The sequence below is a fragment of the Apteryx rowi genome, unplaced genomic scaffold, assembly GCF_003343035.1.
Source record: "Apteryx rowi isolate R43461 unplaced genomic scaffold, aptRow1 scaffold_235, whole genome shotgun sequence".
In the NCBI taxonomy this organism is placed as follows: Eukaryota; Metazoa; Chordata; class Aves; order Apterygiformes; family Apterygidae; genus Apteryx; species Apteryx rowi.
The window spans coordinates 1,197,362-1,220,319 of record NW_020448697.1 but is presented as its reverse complement, the minus strand read 5'-3'; the positions used below and the strand labels follow the sequence as shown (position 1 = coordinate 1,220,319).

The following is a 22,958-nucleotide window of genomic DNA, read 5'->3' as shown; positions in this document are numbered from 1 at the left end:
TTAGAAGACCAAATTCTCAGATGCAAGTGGACCACCTGTGTGTTACCAGACAATTCAAAGCATCTAGAAAGCTGTTGGGAGTAGTCAACACCATGTGCTCATAAATGAGTGAAGTGTCTTGTTATTCTGGGCAGTGCTGAGAAGTATTTTTAGCCTTTTTTTTTTTTTAATTGCTGAAACATGATATCAGAAACAATTTTTTTTGTCTGTTTGGAGTGATGAATTGAAGCACACAGCTAATAGAGATAATATAAAATTATGCTCTCTGTGTTGTGTTATATGTGTATATACAACATGTGTATACTCTGCAAGACTGGATATATTCCAAAGTCAAAAACGTTTTGGTCAGTCAGCTAAGCAGACCTCATATACTATAGATATTTTTAAAAACCTGTTGTTAGCRTCTGGCAAAATTCTTAACTTTGCAAAACATATTGCCTTGCTTTTTAGCAGCCTTAATATTTCATTGACTTCTTGCATAGTCATTTATTGTGCTGAATTTGAAGGGTTTCTTTTTAATTTGGTGCAAACTATTAAGTTTGCATATGTGCTAGATTTAAGTAACGGGCTTGCTTTGAAGAATTTTGCTAGAGAAACCACTGGTTGCTTCCAAATCAGGTGTGTTCATAATTACCTAGTTATCTTTAATCTTCTCCCCTCTGTGTCCTCGCTTACTTGCTTTTCTGAAGAAAGTTCATTTTTATAGTTCAGTCTTAAAGACAAAGCTCACCTTGTTCAATAGATGGGAAGATTTGGCTTTAAAAAAGCCATATATTTGCTGTTCATCATGTCAAACTATTGAGGGTTTTTGGTAGAGATGGAATTTCTGGCTCTGAGAAGCAAGGAAAAATAAGTAAGTATCTAGTCCTGCTGGATTTGGGACTGTTTCTTTCTCTTTTTTGAATGTAGCCCAAGGACACTGAATTGAATATAGAAAAACATTTAGCACTGTGGTGGGAGAATAAGCAAAGGAAAAATTTTCATGACATGAAGTACAGTGGTAGCTGCTGATGTTGTCGCTTCACTGCATGGCATGACATGTATGACTAAGGGAGACTTTCACTGAAATAGTTTTGTACTGGTGCATATTACTTCAACCAGTAGCATGGATAATGCTAATACAGAAGACTGTGTGACAATCCTAAAGTATTCTGTAAGCACCAAAGACTACTAAAGTTATCTGGTCTAGATTCACAAACCCAGATCAGATTAATTTTAGATCCAGAGATCCTTAAATGCTCTGCGCATGCTTTGCTTACCAGAAAAATCACCACTTTACCTTTCGTAAGTTTTATTAGACCACTTCCCAAATCAAAAAAAGTCAGGGTGATATCACCAATTTAGGATTTTGTAATGATATTATTGATCATCGTGCATGAAAAATAAAGCAAGAGGACTGTTAAATCAATCTCAAAGGCCAACAGATTTGTTGTAGATCTTTATCCAAATAGCTCTTTGCCCTTTCCATTCCTCACTTCCCAGTAGAGTGCAGTACCATCTTTAACGTAACTTCCTTGAGCGAGCATAGTAATTAATGGACTTATTTACTAGAAATTGCAGGTGCGACAAGTTTTATTCTCACAAAACTTTCAAACATAGAATATGTTGTGCGAGACCCTTTTTCTAGGCAGGTCTTTTGGGAGAATTTTCAAATGCCTTCTGTGTTTCATTTTGTTTGCAGGATGTAATCATGAATGCACATAGAGCAAGCAAGATTACGGTTTAAATCATAGTGAATGAAATTAACCATTTTAGAATAAAATTTGCCTTTAATATTTCTTCACATTCTACTTTCCCTCAAAAAGCACTGTTTTTCCTGTCAAGATGGCCTTCTCGCTAAAGATATACTACTTATATGGACCTTATCCTGAACCTATGTTGTCCAGGAGGGTAGGGTACGCTAAAGCATCCACATACCTCATGTATATGTTGGGTTTGGGTTTTTTTGTTTTGTTTTGGATGGGGTTTTTTTGCTTGCTTTGTTTGAAAATAGCTGATATTCACTTAGTTATTTTTTTCAGTCTGTCTTTGGTCAGAAATTGGCATCAAATGTTTACTGTGTAGAATTGTAAGAAAAACATCATTTGTGGTAAATTTTACTATTAAAGCTATCCACTTTGTTAAGCAAAAGAAGTATTTGCTGAAGTGAAAAAATTGGACTTGTTGGAATTTTTTTTGTTATAGTCTTAAAAGATTTTAGAACTAGTAGATCTTGCCATCTTATACCTAGTTTTAAGTTAAAAATTAAAAGAGGAAAAATGTTTCTGCTTTTTCAGCTCCATTTTATCAATTTTTATTGAGCTAGGGATTGAAATGAACAAAACTAAATAGGAAAATATATTTTCTTTGAACCTACGGAAGATACCGCAGCTGTCAGGAGTTGGTTCATGACTTCAGCATGTTGGGATTCTGTGGTTTAGCCAATGATTTCTGTCCATTCAGTGTTATAATTCCCATTAAAGCTTTGACAAGAAGCGTGTACTAACTGAATGTTATTTATCTAATTTTAATAGTTGATGATATGTTTTGTTATTAATATAGGTTATCATAATTTCAAATGCATTTTAAAACTTTACAAGCAAATGCAAGTAAAAATGTTCTGTCCTAAAAAGTCAGTTTTAACTTTTTGATACAGATTTAGCCATATTTTCACTCCCTTCTCCTCCTGGTGTCTTCCAAATACATGAAAAGGCAAAATTAGGCCAGGATGCACCCTAGATAATAAAAAACAAGAGAAATCTTTCTTTCAATGATTAAAGAAACTGGTGGAAGATGAGAAGTTACACCATGGCACTTGATGCTGGGATACTGCAGTCTGATCACAGAAGATCTAACATAGATCTTCCCTCACGTGGCTTCYCGATACAGATATAAAGGCGTCTCTGCCTCACCTGCTGTGCTTGGGGTTCAGGAACCTTGGTTCCTTGACTTTGCCTCCCTCCCCCAAGACCTGAAGATGAATTGGTAGCTGTACAGGTTTGGTCAAATTAAATTAGAACACAGTTAATCATCGTGTCATTTTGGAAAAGCTCTGTCTCAGTAACCAACTTGAAAAAGAACCAGTTCCTTGCAAGACTTTAGGACTATGGGACAGTATTCCTGTTCCTCCTTATCTAAAACTTGAAAAATCTAGGCACATGATCGTTTTGGAGGGATGCTGTTGTGATCTTAGCTGAGTGGAAAGGTCTTCTAAGTTGTGCAGATATTTACAAGTTAATTTTCAAAGCTTGAACTAGCCAGCTAAGTGCTCTCTATAGCCAACATGGAGAAATGGACACCTCCAGCAGAGAGAGTGATCCTACCTGTTTTCATACATCAGTTTTGAGATTAACCGAATTGCCATCTAGTGATGTCTGTCTCTCTCCATCTACTACAGTGGGAGTATAGCTGGCTGATTTTAACTTATCTTTCAGGTATCTACCATCCCTTGTGCCACTAGTTTGTAAAAAGTCCAGCATATTAATATGCCTGTCAAAAGTCATTCACTTCGTGGGGTACTTTTCAACAACCACCCATTTACCCGTAAGCAAACTTAAACGTTGATACATGGTGTTACCCTGCTCAAACAAAACAACTTAAAAAAATGTTGCTGTTTTGTTACCAATCCAGAGCATCAACTGGAACCTTCATCTTCATGAAGTTATTTTAATCTTCTTGAAATGAAAGCCGATGTACCATACAGAATTATATAAGGTCTGTTCCCATTATACGAATTCTTTTCTGTTTTGTGTCTGAACTAAACATCACGCTATTCATGTGTAAAACAAACACAGTTTGTGAATGCTCTGAATCTTGTAGAACAGAAACCTTTAGAAATTAAAAAAAAAAGGGGAGGGGGAATGAAGATGCTAATGGCTACTTAATTATACCATACCACAAATAGAGTAGGCCTTTCTGGAGCTTTGGTAGAAGTAAGTGAAAACATGATAATAGAAAAATAAGACCAGAAAGGCCTTAAAGTGGGCAGGAATACCTTTATATGTATTATTTGAAACAGATGTTTGTTTGGCTTGCTCTGAAAACCTACTGGGAGGAGACCCAACAGCCTTCTTGGCAGTCTCCTTTAGTATTTCGCAGTCATTATAGTTAGAAGGTTTTCTTATTGTACAAATACATTTTTTCTTGAAGCAGTGATCTATAATGAAACACCRTGTTCCAGCTTAGTTTTTTCGCATGCAAAATAGAACTTCATAATACTTTTTACAGGCCATATTCCTGATTAAACATCCCAGTTGGTTGTTTACTTTTCTTCTAAAGCATGTTGTTGTTGGATCATGCTCAGTTTGACTGTAATCTTCAGAGCAGTTCACAGTGAGACATGCAGCCTGGATTATGTGAAGATGAATGGAAAGCCTGAAATCTGTTACTTGTGAAGCTTTTATTCTTGAAAGCGGTTAGAATTATATTTCCGCATTCTGTATTTAAAATGCATGTACGGTTAGAGAATTCCTTTTCTCCTGTATGCTAAAGTTGTAGGGGAGAGTCCAAGAAGTACGGTAAGTGTTACCTGCACATATCGGCAGGCCTAAAGCTATCAAACTCTCTCCTGTGTAGAACTAAAAAAAGTTGTAGCAGGATCTGAACATTTAGTGGTGTTTGCCTTAGTTATGTATTTGAATTTTGGATGAGCTTTTCATCTCAAACAGCTTTCAGAGCTATGAATTCATTTGTAAAAAAATGATAAAATAATTTTTAAATCAGTGACACTGGACTAAAGTTTGTTTAAACAAAGTTTGTTTGTTTCAAATGAGCTTGTTTTATATAAAGCAAAACTTGATAAATTGCCAAACAAGTGTTACATTTCTGACACAACAAACTGCTTTGTGAATCCCGTAATATCTAGGACATTGTTAACCATTACTGTTTTGGAGATTAATTGTACAATTATTTTGTGCAGGTACTGACTGGAACATCTCATCAGAGTTACCCAGCTACCAGCTATCAGGACTTCAGCAACTGGGAATCTCTAATGAAAATAAAAGAAGGGCTGCTAAGGCAGAAGGAGATTGTAATCGATCGGTGAGTAACCTCCTCTGGCTGCATTGACTAGACCTAAAAGCTGTGATATTATAACTGACTTTTAGGAGAGCTGTTTATTCAGGAAAGTGTTTAGGTTTCAGACCAGCAAATATTTATGCACAAATATGTGGGACCTAGTCCTTGCAAGGCGGTAAGACTGGCTAAAAGTCTTTTACAAAGTTGGATATTTGCCTAGAAGTTTAATGCCTTTGCAATGGAAAAGGAAGAGTGAGACCAATAGCCCGTTGTGCTGTCGGCTTACCCAGCTTAGCTTCTTGCAAGTCTGGGGATTTGTGTCAGACATCTTCCTGCTTGTACTGGTCTTTGGAAGTGACCAGCAGGGTGAGACTGGTAAATTGCATTGCACCAATTTTTTGTTTTCATGACAAGTAGAGAAATGCACTATATTTGAAACCAGTTGATAAAGCTTTGAGAAAGTGGCCTTTGCATGCAAGTGGTAAAATCCTACTCAAATGCTCATGCAAGTTATTTGGATAGTAAATCCACTATGTATATGTAAATAAATACTTTGTTCCCTATTGAAATTGCTGTCAGTCTGGAATAGGCTATGGCAGCAACTCACAGCTGAAAGTTTCTGGTGCATCTGAAGTAATTTCTGGAGTTCTTGATGTTTAGATGAAATGAAGCCTTGATGGGGAAAATATGTGCTTTTTTATTTTATTTTATTTTATTTAATAAAGAGCTTCATCCTAATGAAGCTTACACTAAAGATGTCATCAGGAGCTGCATGAGGACATTTAAGAAGGACATTTTTATAATTGACATAATTACAGTTTGGCTTAGTCTATGTTTTGATGATAAACTCTTGGCTTGTGGCTAAAAGAGGAGTTGCTGTTCTTGTCTTGAAATAGTTGTGCCCTCTTATTGATGCTTTGCTCCACAGCATGAGGAGCACTGTGTAAAGCAGGTAAGTTAATCACAGGAATGATAGGCATCTGTTGTGAAGGTTTTTCTGGTTCTGTCTAACAGTTCCTCTCATTTAATGGGTGGATGTAGATAACTTGGGTGCAATTTACTTTGAGACCAGGAGGATTATGCTTGTGTACAATCTGTTTCATTGGGCTGTGTCATCTCAGCCTTCCTGCTCATTACAGCATGGAAAAACATGGTCTTTGCTAAATTGAGAGAGGATCAGATAAGAACGTGGTAGTTTAAAATCTGCCATGTGCTAGGGTTTATAGATAAGCTTTGGAGACATGACCTAGAATCCTAGGCCCTACTCGTAAGCTGCTGGTGAATAAAAAGGTCCAGGTTATGAATAACCAAGAGCTGTAATGACCTGTAATAGAGCAAGGAATTGCTCAGGTTTAACACGTTTCACGGTTGTGAACTGCGGTGGCCGAGACGTGGGCACGCCATCCTGCTCTGCTGCAGAGGTGGTGATTTCCCAAAGGGATACGCAGTTGAAACAGAAACATCCTCAGCTGTTGCAGAGGACTCCTCTGTCAGAGCCTTTTGAGCGGCTGCTTCAGGGCTGTCTAAATTACAGCAATTTTTCCAGGCTTGCTGTATCAATAGTAATGCTGTAATAACCTGCAGCCCGCCTCTCGGTGCCCAGGCTGTCACCAGTGTTTGTAAGCATGTCGCCCATGACGGCTAGGGCTGCCTTTGCCTCTGTCAGGCACATATCATCCTCTAGGTGAAGGTTTGTTATGCAATGGCAGCTAAAACTTCAGCTCACATTATTCTTCTCACACTGAAAATGTGTTTTCAGCCAAAGGTGAAGTTTCATTTGACTGAAGTGACAGTTTGCAACCTAGTTACCGGCTAATGTTACTTGATACTGTCCATGCACAGGAAGAAAAGCTATTTCTTGATATCCAATGGCAATGTGTTAGTTCCTTTTTCTGCAAGACATATTTTATGTCACTTAATGACAGAGAATACAATTCTCTCTGGATTTCTTCCAGAAGTCAGTCGAGGTGATTCCTTTTCATTCAACTGAAAAGACAGAATGTGTTTGGGAAGCTATTAAAGTGAATAAAGACCAGCTAGTGGTCTTACATTCATTTGCTTTAAGTAGACCTCCTCAGTGTTAGCATTAAACACATTGTAAATTACAGTAATGCAATTTAACCATAGGCTACAGAAAAGGCTCTTTTGTGAATAGTGAGCCTCCATTTTGGCAAAATACTTGCCTTAAAAGTAGTGATTTGAAAAAGAAATAAAAATCTATCTTAAACAGATAACTTGTGATATTTTAAATTAGTACAAAACAGTGTTGCGTATTTAGAAAGATTTTTACAACAGATTTTCTTCCATGATGTTTTTTAAAAAAGGAGTATGGTTTTCTATGACAAATAAAAATATTGTTGGTTCCACTCATGGAGAAAATAAAATATAGTTGCAGTCTAAAAACCTAGAAATAGAACACTATTGTAAAGCACTAGTGTTGTATTATATTTATTATTACATTTGATATTTATAGTACTTAAGCATGAGTAATATCTTTCTTCAGGGCACCAGGGTTTACAGCTAAGTCAGTTGGAGGCACAAGCCATGGCACTGAGAGTTAATTTGGTGTTGGGGAGTAAACATAGGTCTTTCAGCTCCTGGTCTTTCTTGTCTTGAGCCTACCTTAAATGTCTTTTTCAGAATATGACTTAACTTGGGAATAGTGGCCTAAAATAAATATAAAAGCCTAACATTGCTAAGATTCGGTTAATTATAATTCAAGGTGATGGTATTTAAATTGCAAAGTCCATGCTTTGAGGAAGTGGAGGAGCAATTCTTTTGTTGAGTGAGGTTTCGATAATAGGCGTTTTGCTGAAATAGCCCTTCATGTATGATTCTTATGGAGGTTTAAAAGGTTTAGTTTCTTGAAATCATGTCTGACGCTGAATTTACAAACGGGTAACTGGAGGATGTCAGCAAGGCTAGTTTAATTCTGGAGGGGAAAGAAACTTGGGAGAGACAGATGAACCTCCTGTCAGAAAACTGGAAGAACAGTATAGGATCCTGCTTGTGGCTGTCCGAGGAGGGTGCTCCAGACCCAGCTGTTTGCTGTTGACAGGTACAAGGAAAAGCTGAATGAAAAGAAATATATTGGAAGCACCCTTATCTTGCTCTTGTCACCAGCTGCGGTTTCGACCCTGAGGTCATTATCAAGTGTTTTTAAGTTAAAACACCCTCTTCTGTTGTTGCGTATTGCCCCAGGGCACAAGTAATCCAGGAGGTGAAAGAGATTAACGTCACTTTGCACTGCCGCGCACCTTGTTCTGCACAGCGATGAATCCCAGGTCTGCTGACGTGCAGGCCCTGGAGGCTCGCGACAGAACAGTCTCCTTAAGCTGGTCTACCTTATTTGTTTGTTTAAAGGTGGGGGGGAGGAGGAGGAAAAGGAAACAGAAACCTGCTGCCTGCCTCCCTTCTTTTCCACACTATGATAAAAAGGCAACAAAAGTCTAGCCCTTCCGGATTAGATTACTAAACTTCCTTGTTTTAAATCTGCAGTCTAACAGTTTTGAATAGCTGCAAACAAGTTTGAAAGCGTTGTTAAAAAGACACAGGGAATAATACTTGGTACGTACATCGACATACTTGGATAACTTTTTGTGTCGCCAGAAACTGAAAGCCATGAATAGAATTTAAAAAAACTCAGACACTTGCATTTGTAAAATATAATGAGTAGCTTCATTTTTATTGTATACACTGTGTTGAACTTCAGATTTACTAATAGATTGGTTAAAAATGATTTGACTTGTGTAGTTGCATATTTTAAGTGTAGATGACATGGTAGCATAAATGGGTGGGTATAAGAGTGGTTTTGTTCTACGGTATAAAGCTACTCTAGGGATCCCTGCCAAATTAGCTGACAAGAGACTGCAGTTGGTTAAGTCTGCTCTAAAAAATGGAATTCTGACCCTGCTTTTTTATAGAGGGAATATGTGGTGGGATGAAGGAAGCCTTGCATGTGTGTGCACACAAACGCAGCTGCCTTCTGAAAGGTGTGTCATGGCGCTTTTCTACATAAGGTCTGTTGGTACAGACTGTGAATAAGGACTAAAGGATTTGGCTGTAACAGGAACCTGCAGCTGTAAAACTTATTACTAGATTGTCTGTCACCCACTGTACAAAATAATTGGATTATTTCATTGCCTTACTACTTCAGGAGTTTAATATGTAACACTACATTATGTTTAGCACCAGAGGGAGCCAGCAGTGTTTGTACTGGTTTAGTAAATTATAGTGTTACACTTTAATTCTTTGTGTCGCTCCTCTGTTCAGTACACTAGCAATACTGAAATTATAATGGTCGGTAAGATTGGGAATGTCTCTAAGACCGGCCTGCCACTGTAGACGTCTCCAACACGGTATTGGCACTGCTTGTTTGGCAAGGATTGCATGTAGAGGGTATGTGAATAAATGCCAAATATCTGAACATATGACATAAGCTGCTGAGAATAACACAATGTTCTCTTCCAGACAGCTTAGGGGCATTCAAACTGCTTTTTAAGGAAAGGTGGGTATAAAAGTTATAATTTTAGTCAGTAGCTTTTACTCCTCAGGGCATAATAATTTTTAAATTCTTAAAACAGCCGCTAAATCATTAGCTTTGCATAGAGGAATTGTGCTTAGATGTTTTCATTTGGACAGTTGAATTAATTTTCTTTGCCTTTTGTCAAATTGCCCTGTCTTGATTTGTTGTTATCAAACTGCATGTGTTGATAATATTCATTCTACTGCTAATGTAAAGCCTCAATCCTCTTGATTTTTGGGATGCTCTGTTAAGATCTTCAGCATTAGTATATCCACTTGAATGACATATTTATGCAGTAAATTCTGAGGAAGTCATATTAAAAGCTTTATGCCACCCTGGATACGAATGAATGCATGTAAAAATGGGAGTCCTGTGCAGGCGGTAAGGCTGTAAGGAACCCTCCCAGAGTATCTTGCTGTGTAAAATATTGCTTGCTCACAATAATAACTTGAAAAAACATACATTTATCTTTTTCTTAATGTCGCTGATTGCCTTGATAATTTGTGATTGAGGTTTTTGTATCTTGGGCTAGTAAACTTTCAGGATGATTTTGCTATAGGATAATTATTTTAGCAGTTTTAAAAGTTCACCTTTTCACAGATGGATGCTACTAATATCAATGAAATGGAAATTGTTAACAGTCTTTCATTAGATTTTACGTAATAGCCTAAGCCTTGGCAATAATGAAAGAAAGTATGGCTAGAAAGGACCTATCTAATCTACCTGCCAGGCCTAAGGGAGGATAAACTATAGCTGTATCATTCCTCATAGATGTTTATGTAACCTGTTCGTAAAAGCCTTCAATAACAGATGTTCTACCATCTTTCTAGGTTGCATAGTGTGGTGATTTATTAGTTTAAACAAAAGAAAACTTTTCCTAATATGTCTCGGTCTTTCCTCATAGGTCATGTTTTCTAGACCTCTGGTAGCTTTTGTTATTCTTTGGATTCTCTCCAGGTGATTTGCATCTTTCTTGAAGTGTCCAAACAGGACAGTTGAGGCCTCCCTTCTGCTGCGTGTTGGTGCATCATACAGGCCATCCTCCTGCGATGATTGCTTTTTTTGCAACACAGCATTGTTGACTTGCATTTAGTTGTCATCAGCTGTAATCCCAGATCTTTTCCTGTGGAGCTGCTGCTGAGCTCATTTCTATTCTGTAGATTAATTTTTTTTTTTTTTTTAGAAGGTTCTTGTTTTGGACAGAGCTGAAAACAGTGGGGGAAATGCAAGGCTTGCTCTGTGTTCGTTGTGTCAGGAGATTGCACAAGTTGAAAAACTCCTGCAGTGGGAGAGAGGGTGCAGTTCATTCTGAGCAGACAGCTGTGTCTGTATCCCACTCTTTTCTCACACTCTGCTTGACTAAATAGCAAAAAACATTTGATAAAGTACAGTACAGTTGTTGACTGTGCTTCTGACTGGCCTCCCTGTACTTCACCACTAACTGACCTCCTGGGGTCAGACTAACATTTCAAGCTTCTGTGCAATTCAAGAAAATGGTCAGTTAAAAAAAATAGCAATCCATCCAGAGGAGAGATTGCATCCTGACTCCCAGAGGTGGTGTTCCCGTCTTGTCAAGATGAACTTGCCCTGTGACTGGTGGAAATGTAGAGTTTGCTTTGAACCGCAGACATTTAATGCCTTGCAAAAAACTCAGACTTTACTGCATAAGAAAGCTGGGACCATTTTCATTCCCGAGCTTTAGTGACATCAGCATTCCTTGGCCTTTTTGTCTTCTGAGTTATGGAAAATGTATTTGCATTGTTTTTTAGGACTGATCTCTCTCCCTATCAGTACTCTGCATGTTTGCACTCGTCTCCCAAGAGATCATGCCTTTAAAACAAAGGGATATGAAAATTAGTATCCAACTTCTTAAGCAACAAAACAAAGTAGGATACCTCTAACTGTGGCGTGGGCTGAGAGATGTCTGTACTATAGAAGGACCTGTATTATATTATATTTTACATCCTGATTCTGAGGAAATCTGTTCAGGCATTTTTGCCTAAAGCAATTACTTCTCTGTAACTCGTGATCTTTGAAGGTGAGCATCAATTGTCATTTTATTTATTATGAAGTTAGCAATGTCTGTTTTCTGGTAGAAAAAGCTCTCTTCTAAAGTTCTTGAAGTGTTCAAAGATATTAGACCTTTTTCTTGACCTCTAGTGTAGGACTCTTAAGAAATTTAAATTAATGTAAATTTAAAAGTTACAGGGAGGAAGTGCTTTGCTGGCAGACATAGGTTTTTAAAAACTCTTTCATGTTAGAATCAATCAATGGTAAGATGGATTAATAGAGAACAGATGAGTTGGTCCCATGTTTCAGGTAACGCAGTTTATTTCCAGCTGAATGCAATATACAACCTTGTGTTACCGGGCTGTTGAGATGCGTGTGCATGTGAGTTTCTGTATAAGCCTATATCCACAGTTGTTGTTAGCTAGTCCTATCTGAGCATGAGAAAATGATGTGAAGGTCAGTTATGTCATACTAACGTTTTGAGAGATACCCAGAAGCAATTTGTATCTTAAACAGCTTATTTATTATTAATGCTAGTCTCTGTAGACAGTCCAGGCTCTTGCAAGTTGAGCTGAGCTGTGTCCTGTGCTACCCCTCATCTTCTGTGCTACCTTGAATGTCAGCTGCTAATGGGGGGTTCCCGAAAAGGATTGTTTGAGCCAAAGGATGGAACTACAAGTGAATCAAAACTGGTATTTTTTCCCTCATTGATATTTCACAGTTATGGCTGTAACTTTCTTTTTGCTCATTGAAATGGATCCAGTTAAAGTGTCAAGTGTCACCAGTTGTTTTCCTCGGGACTCTAGCAAGCTTGGTAAGCAGAGTCACGGCCCTCCGGTGTGGGGCGAGCTTGTCTGACCCTTCCTGGGGTGTAGTGTGAGCTTGTCTGATCCTTCCTGGGGCATAAGCATGTTTTCTTCTCCGTGTTAGTCCACAGAGAAGAGTGCTGGAAGGAGGATGCACCACCGGAGGCAGCCCCGTGCTGTCCTTACCACAGGCTGGGTAGAAGAGTTAAAATTCATGCATCTTAATTAAATTTTCTTCTGAAGCATCAATTTAAATAAGGAATGCTTCTAAATGCTCCTTCCAAAAGGGTCTCTCATTCCTGCATTTGGCAGCTTTTTTTTTTTTTTTAAACCTTCTTATTTTTTTTAAACATCTGCCCCCTTTGAGTCCCATTAGTTGGTTGATGAGGTTAGAGCAGGGCATTGCCTCCCTTCTGTTTCTCTCTGAGCCGGGGGGTGATGGGAGAGAGGTGCCAGACAGGAATCTAAAGTGAAATACAAAGAATGCTTTTATCTTCGGTTTGACAGGGAAACGGCTTGAGATCGTGTGAGCCGTCCCCGGAAACTTTCATAATAAGCCAGTAACTCTTGTTTTGCTGTTACCGTAGAATTGTAACGCTCATTCACGGGGAAAATCAGGCAATTTGTGAGCGGGACTAATTTTGGTGGTAACCGGATACAGTGTTGCCATCAAACCCAGCTGTATGGGCTGTGGCCTGGTCACTSTAGAGCTGTGTCTCAGGGGCGAGCTCCTCCCAGGGTCTCGAATACCACAGCCTAGGCCTGTCAACGCACAGGTGGCTTCTAGAATCGCAAAATTTGGAGGAGCTTCATATCTGGAGACTTCAGTCCTGTGCAAGACGGATTGAAAATTCCTGCCTTTAAAAATTACAGGAAAATGAGTAGGCTGGAGTGAGGTGGTGCAGCTGGGTAACTCTCGTGTCCGTGGCAAACAAAAGTGAATTTCATCCTTTTTTAACATCTTAAACCCATGGGGAGAACAGCCGATTAGAGACGGGGAAGAGGAGATGAGTGTTTGCAAACATTTGTCACAACAGTTACAGAATTTCAGTCTCCTCTTGTTTGACTCTGCAAAGACAGAGACTGCACATGTGATTAGAAACAGCACGGCTCGTCCAGGCTGACGAGCAGCGTTGTTGTCGAGAAGGTAATACCTCTCCATTTTAGGATTATTTACCTGTTTTGGGACTACCAAGAGTGGCAGTCACCATCTACGTGAGCAGAAATTCGAAAGGGCCTAAATGCTGAAGGCTTTTTTGGAAGTGCCAGGATGACTGACTGGTGGCAGAGAGGCCTCTGGGGTCAGCGTTCCCAGCGCCACACACGAGCTGTGTTTGCGACAGCGTCTGAACTTTTCCGCACTCCTTTTAAATAAGGCTCAGAGCCTGCGGTTATGCTGTGGATCAGTAGTAACAGCTGTGGGGTAACAGAGGATTAAAACTGTCTTAGCATATGACAACATCAGTGATAAAATGCATGTGGTATGAGGTCTCCAAAGGCTTACAGGGTTGTATGTAAATAGTAAATATGTTTCTATGGTGCTTATTTTTTATCTTGCTTGTAACTGCTGGTCTGTTTTCAATTTTCTTTTTTTTCTGGTTGCTGTGAGATTAATCATATTTTGAGAGAGGTGATTGTGTGAAGAAGTTGTACAGGATCTACACAGACTTAAAATATTTGTACTGTGTTTCGTTGGCAAATTTTTAGAGTGGAGGAGAGTGTCATGCTTTGCAGAAGGAAAAGAAAAAAATAGCCACGCTCTCTGCTAGTGCAGCTCTGTTTTCATTGTGGATTAATTTGTTTCACTTTTTTCCTGCAGGGATTTGGTAGGGTAGGGAAAGGATTACGAAAGGAAATATGGTAATGTCGTTGGAAGTTCAAAAATACTTCAAGCTGTTTGGTTCAGGCTGTTGAATTGCTGTTGGTTAGGGAAGGCGCTGGTAAGATACGATCAGCCACAAAGAGGAAATCGTATAGTATCCTCAAGGGGTGAGTGACAAATGGCTAAATAATTTTAAAACAAATGTGGCAAAGTTATTTTAACAGATATTATATCCAGTAAGTAATGAGATGATTTAAAAAAAAAAAAAAAGACTTTTGATCATAGGTTAAGACATCTCATACTAAAATGACTTTGCAATCTGTGACTAAACATGCAACAAAACTCGTCAACACTTTATATTTTCTCATGTGATTACACAAGCTGTTGAGCTCATTATATATGAGCTGTTACAAGTAAAGAGCATATTCTTTCTCCTAATCCTGACACCTACTTTTTCCAAAATAAGTTTGTAGCTTGCTTTGTAGTGCCATCGTACAAAAAGACCCCAACCAGACCTGCATATTATGAATTGCATTGCATGAATTGTTTTAAGATACTACAGAATCGCATCCTGTTTTAGACTGATTTCCCATTAATCTTAATTCTTTACAGACGTAAAAATAAGGCAACATAAAAAGATGAGTGGTTTTAGGGGTTCATCACATCTTTTGCAACACAGCTTAGAAGTTTAGCTTCTAATATATTCTCTCTCTCTTTTTAAATAGTGAATTCCTCTTGTAAACCAAATGATTGGGATACGGTCAGCTGATGACTAGCTAGGAGAACTTATATGGCTAAGATACTCCCTTTAAATAATTTTTTAAATTTTATTTCTCTTAAAATTTGCAGCTGGCATCTTTTCAACTAATACATTTTTAGGGAAATCTTGTACTACTTCATTTTTCTACTGCTTCATTTTTGTTGCTTGTTTCATGATAATATTTCCAAGATGCTCCTTGTAAGAACGGCTCCCCCCACAAATATTGATCTTGCTTTTTACTTTTATAGGATTTGTTTTTCTGCTCTGTGCACAGGCAGGTGTTTTCTTGAAGTTAACCTGTGTTTGCTGTTTATCACCTCTTAGGTTTTTGGGTTTAGTCATCTCAGTTCAGCATCATTATTTCCAGAAAAGTGAATAGTATTGCATGTTTAGAGATGTTTTAAGAAACAATTTCATGCTTTCATGCAAACATCTCCTAGTATAAAAAAGACAGTAAAAAAACAAACCAAGGAAGTGAAATTAAAGGAGTACACAGAATTGTTTTTAAATTATTTGGGAAAGTAGCTATGTATGTTAATGATTTCTGATAGGTCAGTGAGACAACTCATCCTGTTCAGTTACTGATGTGCCTATTTCTCTGTGAAGGATACAGTAAACCTCCAAGTCCATATCTCTAATGTGACTTTGGCTGGAGTTGAGACCTGACTTGTATTTGCCCTGTAGACATGCTAGTTCAAATTCAGCTGTGATTTAAATAGTGATATAATTATGTTTCTGCTGTACACTGCCCAGATGATTGGTTTAAGAGGTTAATTCTGGTTTAGTATGCAGTGTGGCACTTAACTCTAGTGGTAGGAAACATCTTATGTAAAGCAGTTGATTGAAAAGGTCTTAAGGGGAGCAAAAAGAAAGAGTTTATGGGAAAGCCATGCTGTCTGTCTTACATAATGCCTTTTTCTTTTTAATTTCTTTCTGCTCCCCTTGATTTGTAAGTGTCTCAGGCCTGTGACAAAAGTCAGCTCTCATGAGGAGAGACGGTGCAGAGCAGAAGTCCAAGAAAAGTGGTGTGTTGTGTTTTGTTCTCACAAGCTTTTTCCTGCTTGCACTTTGGCCACAGGAGTAAATGAGGACAGAATTCCTATCCCCCTGCCCTCCCCCCCCCCAAAAAAAAAAAAAAGTTTTCAAATCATATTTCTACACAAATTACTTACTATTCTCATTTGAAAATAGGCCATTTGGGGTATACTTAATGTGAAAGTTTTGTGCAACTGTAGTTTAGTAGTTCATATCCTGGTAAGATTCCAATTCTAGAGTGAAACTAGATTAGTTTCTGGCTGCGGTGGAGAAAGCCCACAGGTAATGAAGGTCCAGGATTCTGAAATACCTAATTTGACTATATGTAGTATTTGTTACTGCTTCATTTGATGATGTGGTGGAGAGGAAGTAGGTTGAACAGCATTGTTACAATGTTCTCAAGTATAAATTTTAAGACCTATGTTATCTCAGTCTCTGTTCCATTCCTTTTCCTTTCAAATCTGTATGTTACAGGCAAAAGCAGCAAATTAACAATTTACATCAGAAGATAAGGGAAAATGAATTACGAGCTCAACATGCAAGATTGAGCCATCTTGTGAGCTGTGAAGAACCTTACATGACTAATTTGCAGGTAGGATGGATGTTTTTCTGTTAGTGAAGTGTTCCTGTACCTGGGAACAGACATCTGAAAGCATGTTCACTATTTTCTGCAGGCCAAAATGCAAAGCTCTTATGGTTTATTGATGGGTGTATAATTGTATAGCTGTAACTTGCATAGAGAAGAATATCCTGTAAGTGTTGTAATTTACTTTATATTTGCAGAAGTCTAATTTATGTTAATATTATGTACAGATTTGTTTTGAAACATGATGAAAATGGTGTAAGAATGAGGGATTGTAACAGCGTGCATGTAGCCTGGGTATGCAGGGAGATGTTGAGAGGCAGTATTTCAGGAAGGGAGTATTGGAAAACATCTGATAAAGGTTTTCTGAAGAGGAGAAAGAGGTACTACTGAAAAGGAAATGATGCTAGGGACATAGTATCCATAAAATAAGTGGAAGAGATGTGACAAGTCAAATAGAGACTGGTGAAGTACTTTTGCACAAGACACCTGAGTAGGATACGGTTCAGTACTCCTAAGTAGTATCTTAGTCTCAAAGGAAAGGTGTGGTGTTTTGGGCGTATCTAGTTTCAATCTAGCTAGCCCAAATATCAGCGAGTATAAAGATGAGGTAGCRTACGATAGCCACCAAGTGCAGATCCATTTGAGGACTGTGGGTACTGTGGGCTGCGGCCCTGTCGCAGCACACAAATTCCATATCAGCATCCAGGCATGTGTAAAAGGATGTGTGGAAAGCGAACATTCAAGGCAGATTTGCAAAGAAATTCATGTCATCTGTCCCTCTTTTATTACCTTTTTTTTTTGTCACAAATGCTGTGCCAGAATCTCAGCTAATGTACTTCTGCATAACATTAATTATGGCCTTAGAATGGCCCAGCTGTGCACCAGGTAAGACTCTAGTTTATGTGGGGCAGGAGAGAAACTCAAGTGGAGCTTCGGTGTGAAGTTAAGTATTTAGGAATTTTCTCAGACGTACAGGAATGTGAAGTTTGGCTTTTGGTGCTTCCAGAAATTCTTTTATAAAATACTTAAATTCTGTCTAGATTAAGATTTTGAAAAAATGTTGCAGAAATTGAAATTTTAGTATACATATCTTAGTATGCCATAATGCATTTTAAATAAAACAGTAGATTCTTTTCATCATTCATAATTTAAATTTTAAAAAGTTTATAATGGCTCTTAGGAGTTSTGCTTGATTTGTTTGCCTACTTAGGTTAACTTTCAGATAAAAGTTTCCTTTAACTGTTTGTATCAGTAAATTGTAAATTCTTAGGGATATTGCATCCACTTTCCTGAAGAAATGTTATTAATTAAAAAGGACTGTCCGTGTAATTTCTTTGCAGATACCAATTTATGTTACTAAAAGAATATTGAAGCTGAAAGCCTGGTGGGGTGTATCTCAGGCTCTTTTCATCCTCGTGCAGTGGATTTCTGCTTTGAGCTTGTCTTTCTGTGGGCAGTGGAAGCAGAGGAGTAATATCTTATTGCATGAAATGGAAAGGCAGGAGGGTTTTGGTAGGCAGGACAGAGAAGGCAGGAGGCCACCTGCCTTCTGCCTGGAGTTTTACCACTGTGTGGTCTCAGGCTACTCACTGCACCCTTCTGCACCTCAGTGGTAGCTCTAAATTTTGACTAGTGTTAACACTCTGCTTTAGAATGATCTGTGAGATTCAAGCATCTCCTGTTTCAGTATATCCATAGTCGTTTTGCAGAGTGGTTTTCTTTTTATGGGATGGTATGTTAATGCAGTGGCAGTGATTTGTTTTGGAAACGGTTCTTCCTTGTTTGCCCACCCCCACCCCTTTTTTTTCCCCTCTTTTGAAGACACCTCCCTGCTCCCGTTAATCTGAGTGGGAGATAGCCCCACAATGTTCGTTTGTATATATTGTGAATGTGAAGATGTCCAGCCTCTTTTTTGCTCCGAATAATAAAGACTCCTGAAATACATGCTGTTGCCACATGTTTTAGTGTTTGAAAATCAACCCCCACCCTTCCTGACAGTGGAAAAAATGCTTTCTGCTGTGTTACTGAAGTAGACAGTGGTATTTGTGTGTTCACTTGTATGATTATTTTATTTCTTTTTTCATAAGCAACCACAGTATGAGAGCACATCATTGCAACCTCAGTTTTCAGAAAGATCAACATCGCACCTTGAGGAGCTTGAGCGAAAGATTGCAGCAGCTGAGAATAAGGAATTACAACTCAGTGAATTTCTTAAGCAAATTTCAAACAAATCTAGTGAGGATAAAAAGAAGATGGAAGAGAAAGTAAGTGTCTTTCATGTTTCAAATTTCCTTTTGATGCTGTTACAGCAGCAGATGTTTTGTTTGCTAGAAAGCAACTTACTATGTATGGGTTGCTGACACATTTTTGAAATGTAGCTAAGCTTTATATGTGATGGAAAAATTGGTAGTTACTGGTAGTAGGTGTTGCAGCAGATAAATCTGAATTTGTAGTGAATGCATCCTAAAATGTGATACTGACCAGAAGAAATGATGGTCTATATACATGTTTCAGACGTGATGCTGACAATTTTAATCATGTATCAGTTAAACTTGTTTTCAAGAAAAGTTGCTCAACTCCAAGTCTAAAAATTTGTATAGTCAGAAGTGTTCGTTACAGTAAATGAAGTAGCATTAAAAAAATAGGAAAGGTGTGAAAGTGGAATCTGTATTTTTAGCATGGTAGATGCAGGCCTTGTGCTCTGGGTTGCATCTAACAGACTGAACGTGGCTGCTCAGCAGGTGAGATTATCTTGTAGCTTTTCTAGGATGTACAAAGTGGAATTTAGTCTGGGATAGGGGAAGGGTCTTAGATGGCTGTGTACTTGAACTGTCTTGACAAGGAGCTTCTTTAGGAGCTGAAGCAATACCCAAGGTAGTTTTGAATGTCTTGACAGCCGTCATTTCTAGCAAGCGAGAACACACAGTTGGGCAGTGGTCCCTAAGGTTTAGGGAGACCTCACTGCTGTTACCTTCTTGATCACTGGGCCCTGCTGCTGGACTTAGATTTACCTTAATGCAGATTCAAGTGGTAGGAGCAGGAGGAGAGGATGGTGCATCATCTACCTCAGTCTCCTGCCTACAGGTGGCACTGAGTCATGCCGTTTCAGTATGATACAGTTAAGTGACAGGTGGGAAGCTAAAGAAGAAGGTATAGTTCATCTCATAAATTCTGCCTTCCCCTTCCCTCTGAACCCTGCAGTCTGTCTTTCACTAAAGGCAGCAGTCAGGATGGGCAGAAGAAATGCCAAGACATTGAATGCTGCTGCTGCTTCCTCCTGTGTGAGCTTTTAATGCTTATGTCCCTCACTCTGTAGGAACTGCTGGTGTGAGCGGTGGCACTGGTGAGGACCTATGTAGCAGTGAGCACGTTGGCTGGATGGTCTGTAGTCAGGAGACTGATTCATTGGGTGGTCCGGCTTCACTCCTCAACCTCCATCCCTCCCATGCCCTGAACAGGAGCCTCTCCAGGAGAGAGGGGGCAGGGAGGGAGAACATGCATTTTTGTAGTCGGATTAGTACCCTTGTGTTTGAGGAAACGCTGCAGAGGGAGGAAGGGCATGTGCCATGCTCCCGAGGGATGCAGCAGGCTGGGGACCTGAGCAGTGGTGGGTGGTGAGCCCGGGCACGGCCGTCTCTGGAATCTCTCCACTGTGCTGACAGGGAGATCAGCCTAAAGCCAAAAGGACATGGTGTCCCTGGGTAGTGACTGATGCTAGGGGACAAAAGATACTATTTCTGTACTGATCAAAGGGATTGTTGCTGATAGCTGTGCAGGCGTTATTTGCAGGTGAATGCCTGTCCATTTGAAGAGGACAAGGTTTTTCAGCCCAAAGCCAGGTTTGGCTAGGGAAATGGGAGTGGGAAATGCTAGAAAGTTGAAGCAAATTGGCAGTCAGGTGAGCTTTGCTTGCAAGAGCCTGCCTAAAAGAACACAAGTTCGGGTGAAGGTTGCTGACATAAATTTTTAATTCTCTGGCTGCCCCACTCTTGCAAACAATGTTGTCGTTTCCTATATTGGAGTTTTTAACATGCAGCATTTAAATATAATGTGCAGACGATAACTTTTTGACAATAAGGGACAAGCTATGACTATTCCAGTGCAGGTGGGAAGAAAGAAAACATGAAGACTTTCCTGTTTCATTGGCCGTCAGTGGTGAGAGCTCCCTCATCTCAAAAACAGGATGTAGTGGAACTGGGAAAGGTTCAGAGAAGGGCAACAAGACAGATATCCTTCAGAAAATTGCAGGAGGAATGGTTAAGTCTTTACACTGGAGAAGAAGTGACTTAATTAAGGGGAGTGTGAGGGCACTCTGCAGAATCAGAAGGGGCAGGGGAGGGGTGGAGGGTGATCAGCTGTTCCCTGCGTCTCCCAGTGAACAAGAACAAGTGAACATCAAGTGAAGCTTGTAGGAGCCATATACATAACTAGCAAAAGGAGCTAATGCCGATTCTTTATGTGAAGGGTTGCAAACCTGTAAAATGTCTTTTAAAGGCTGGGGTGAATGCTGAGAGTATAGGGGGCTTAAGGGAAGAGGGAGCAAGTTCTTGGAAGTGCTCGGTCATTCTAAGCACACAGAAATCAGACCTGTCTCAGGGTAGTCCCCAAGTTGAAAACAACTGGAGTCTGGGAAAATACGCTTTCCCTGTTCTTTCACCACTGTAGGCATCTGTTTATGGACACTGCTGGAGACAAGATACTGGCCTAGAGAGCCTCTTGGTCTGAAGTGCTGTGTAGTTTCTAACATTAAGGTAGATGAACGTGATGCTTTCCTTTTCAGAAACTGCAGGGCCAGCAGAGATAGAGGTGCTCTGTGCTCACTGCTGACATCGTACCTGTCTTTGCCCCATGCAGACATACCACCCAGGGCAGTTTTCATACCACCTTATGAATAGTACAGGTGCCTGAATGAGAAGGTTTTTTCCGAGGCTCCTTGTGTAGTCAGTGTAGGGTTGAGGTTATTGCAATTTAATTAGGCTTCTGGTCTGAATGCGGGTCTGAAAAAGATGTTTTCTTATGGCTGACTGGGAACATTGGTAGCTCCTTGTGGCTTCCTAGCTGAGGGAGCCTGCTAAGGTAGATATTGCAGTACCCTCTATCGGTGTCCTTTGTCATGAGCGCCTGGGTTCCTCCTTCTCCCTGTGCCAGGTATGCGTGTGCCTCTTGGCCTCTCCAGATTTTGCAGCCCTTGTTTAGCTCTGGGGCATTTCATTTGAGAATTTGACTACTGGGCTGGAAATGATTTGGTTCAGACACATGCACACTGCTGGCTCCTCATTCTCTCTCTGCTATGGATAATTATGAGGGACTTCTGTAAGGTACCACTGATTGCCTGTAGCAGTGTTCTCCCCTACGATTTCTGTGGCCTTGCTTTTAATATTCAATTGCTGGGAGGTGAGCGCTTTCCTATTTTATTCCTGCCCTGACAAAGTCATCAGCAGTGTGTATGGACAGGGGGGAAAAAAACAAAACCCAAAGCTTTCGTTCCTCTCAGTAGAGTGAGCAGGAATGAAAGAACAAACATTTTTGGTGTGTGGGTGTGTGTGTATGGAGGGAGAGGGTAGAAAGAGAACAGGGGTGATGCAGGGGATTTTGAGAGGAAGGGAGGAATCCGAAGGCAAACGTTGTAGCTAATAGAAGGAGAGAAGTTGCAGAGTCTGACTGCAGGAGAGGACCTTCAGGGTATGTATGCAAGAGAAGAAAAAGAGATCTGGAAACAGTGCAGTCTGTGTCCCGGAAGTACGGGGGGTATTCTAGCAGCCTCACTTGCCCTCCTCAGTAATGCGTGAGAAACAAAGGGGAGGGATTCAAGTAGCRTAAGGGTCCGACTCCTGGGAATTCTTGCACTGTAACACTGGCTTATGTGTGTGTCTTTTAATATTGTTATCTTAAGACTTTTGGTGGGGGGGGGAGTAAATGCTACTGAAGGATATATTATGGCAAAATATCAAGGCTAAATTGTAAGTCTGCCTTAGTGAATGTGGACTTTAGTTGAGCTTTGTCTAATCAGAAAGATTTTAGAGCTGCCTGAAGGCTGTGTTCAGTTTTGAGGTCCTAATAAAAGAGAAGATGTAAAGATTTCCAGCGTTTTGCCAGTCCTAAGTTTTCTGGCCTATTTAGAAGGCTGTTTCTGGAAAACTGTTTCAGATATTATCATTTTAAACTTTTCTGTAATCTCCATCACTAGCTCTGACATTGGCAGTGTCACACATTCATTTCTCAGTAAGATGCACATCTCCAGCAACCAAAATAAAAATACATTTCACATTTACTCTAGTGACAAGTGTTTGTTATCTGTGAATTATTACACATTGGTTGAAGAAACAGAGATACAGTTTTCCATTAAATCAGATCCTTATTGGAAAATACTCTTTCCTGCCTCCCTTCCCCTTTCTTAGTCCTAGGTAATAAAGCAAGTA

At 39.5% G+C, this 22,958-nt stretch overlaps 1 protein-coding gene across 1 annotated transcript in view; it reads left to right on the top strand.

The window, feature by feature from the left end:
• The window catches only part of CEP85L (centrosomal protein 85 like), a 123,117-nt gene that overhangs the window by 82,870 nt on the left and 17,289 nt on the right, over positions 1-22,958 (top strand). Inside the window, exons 4-6 of the mRNA XM_026065979.1 lie at positions 4,898-5,019; positions 16,428-16,545; positions 18,627-18,803. Of these exons, the coding sequence (XP_025921764.1) occupies positions 4,898-5,019; positions 16,428-16,545; positions 18,627-18,803 (417 nt within the window). The remainder of the gene's footprint in view (positions 1-4,897; positions 5,020-16,427; positions 16,546-18,626; positions 18,804-22,958) is intronic.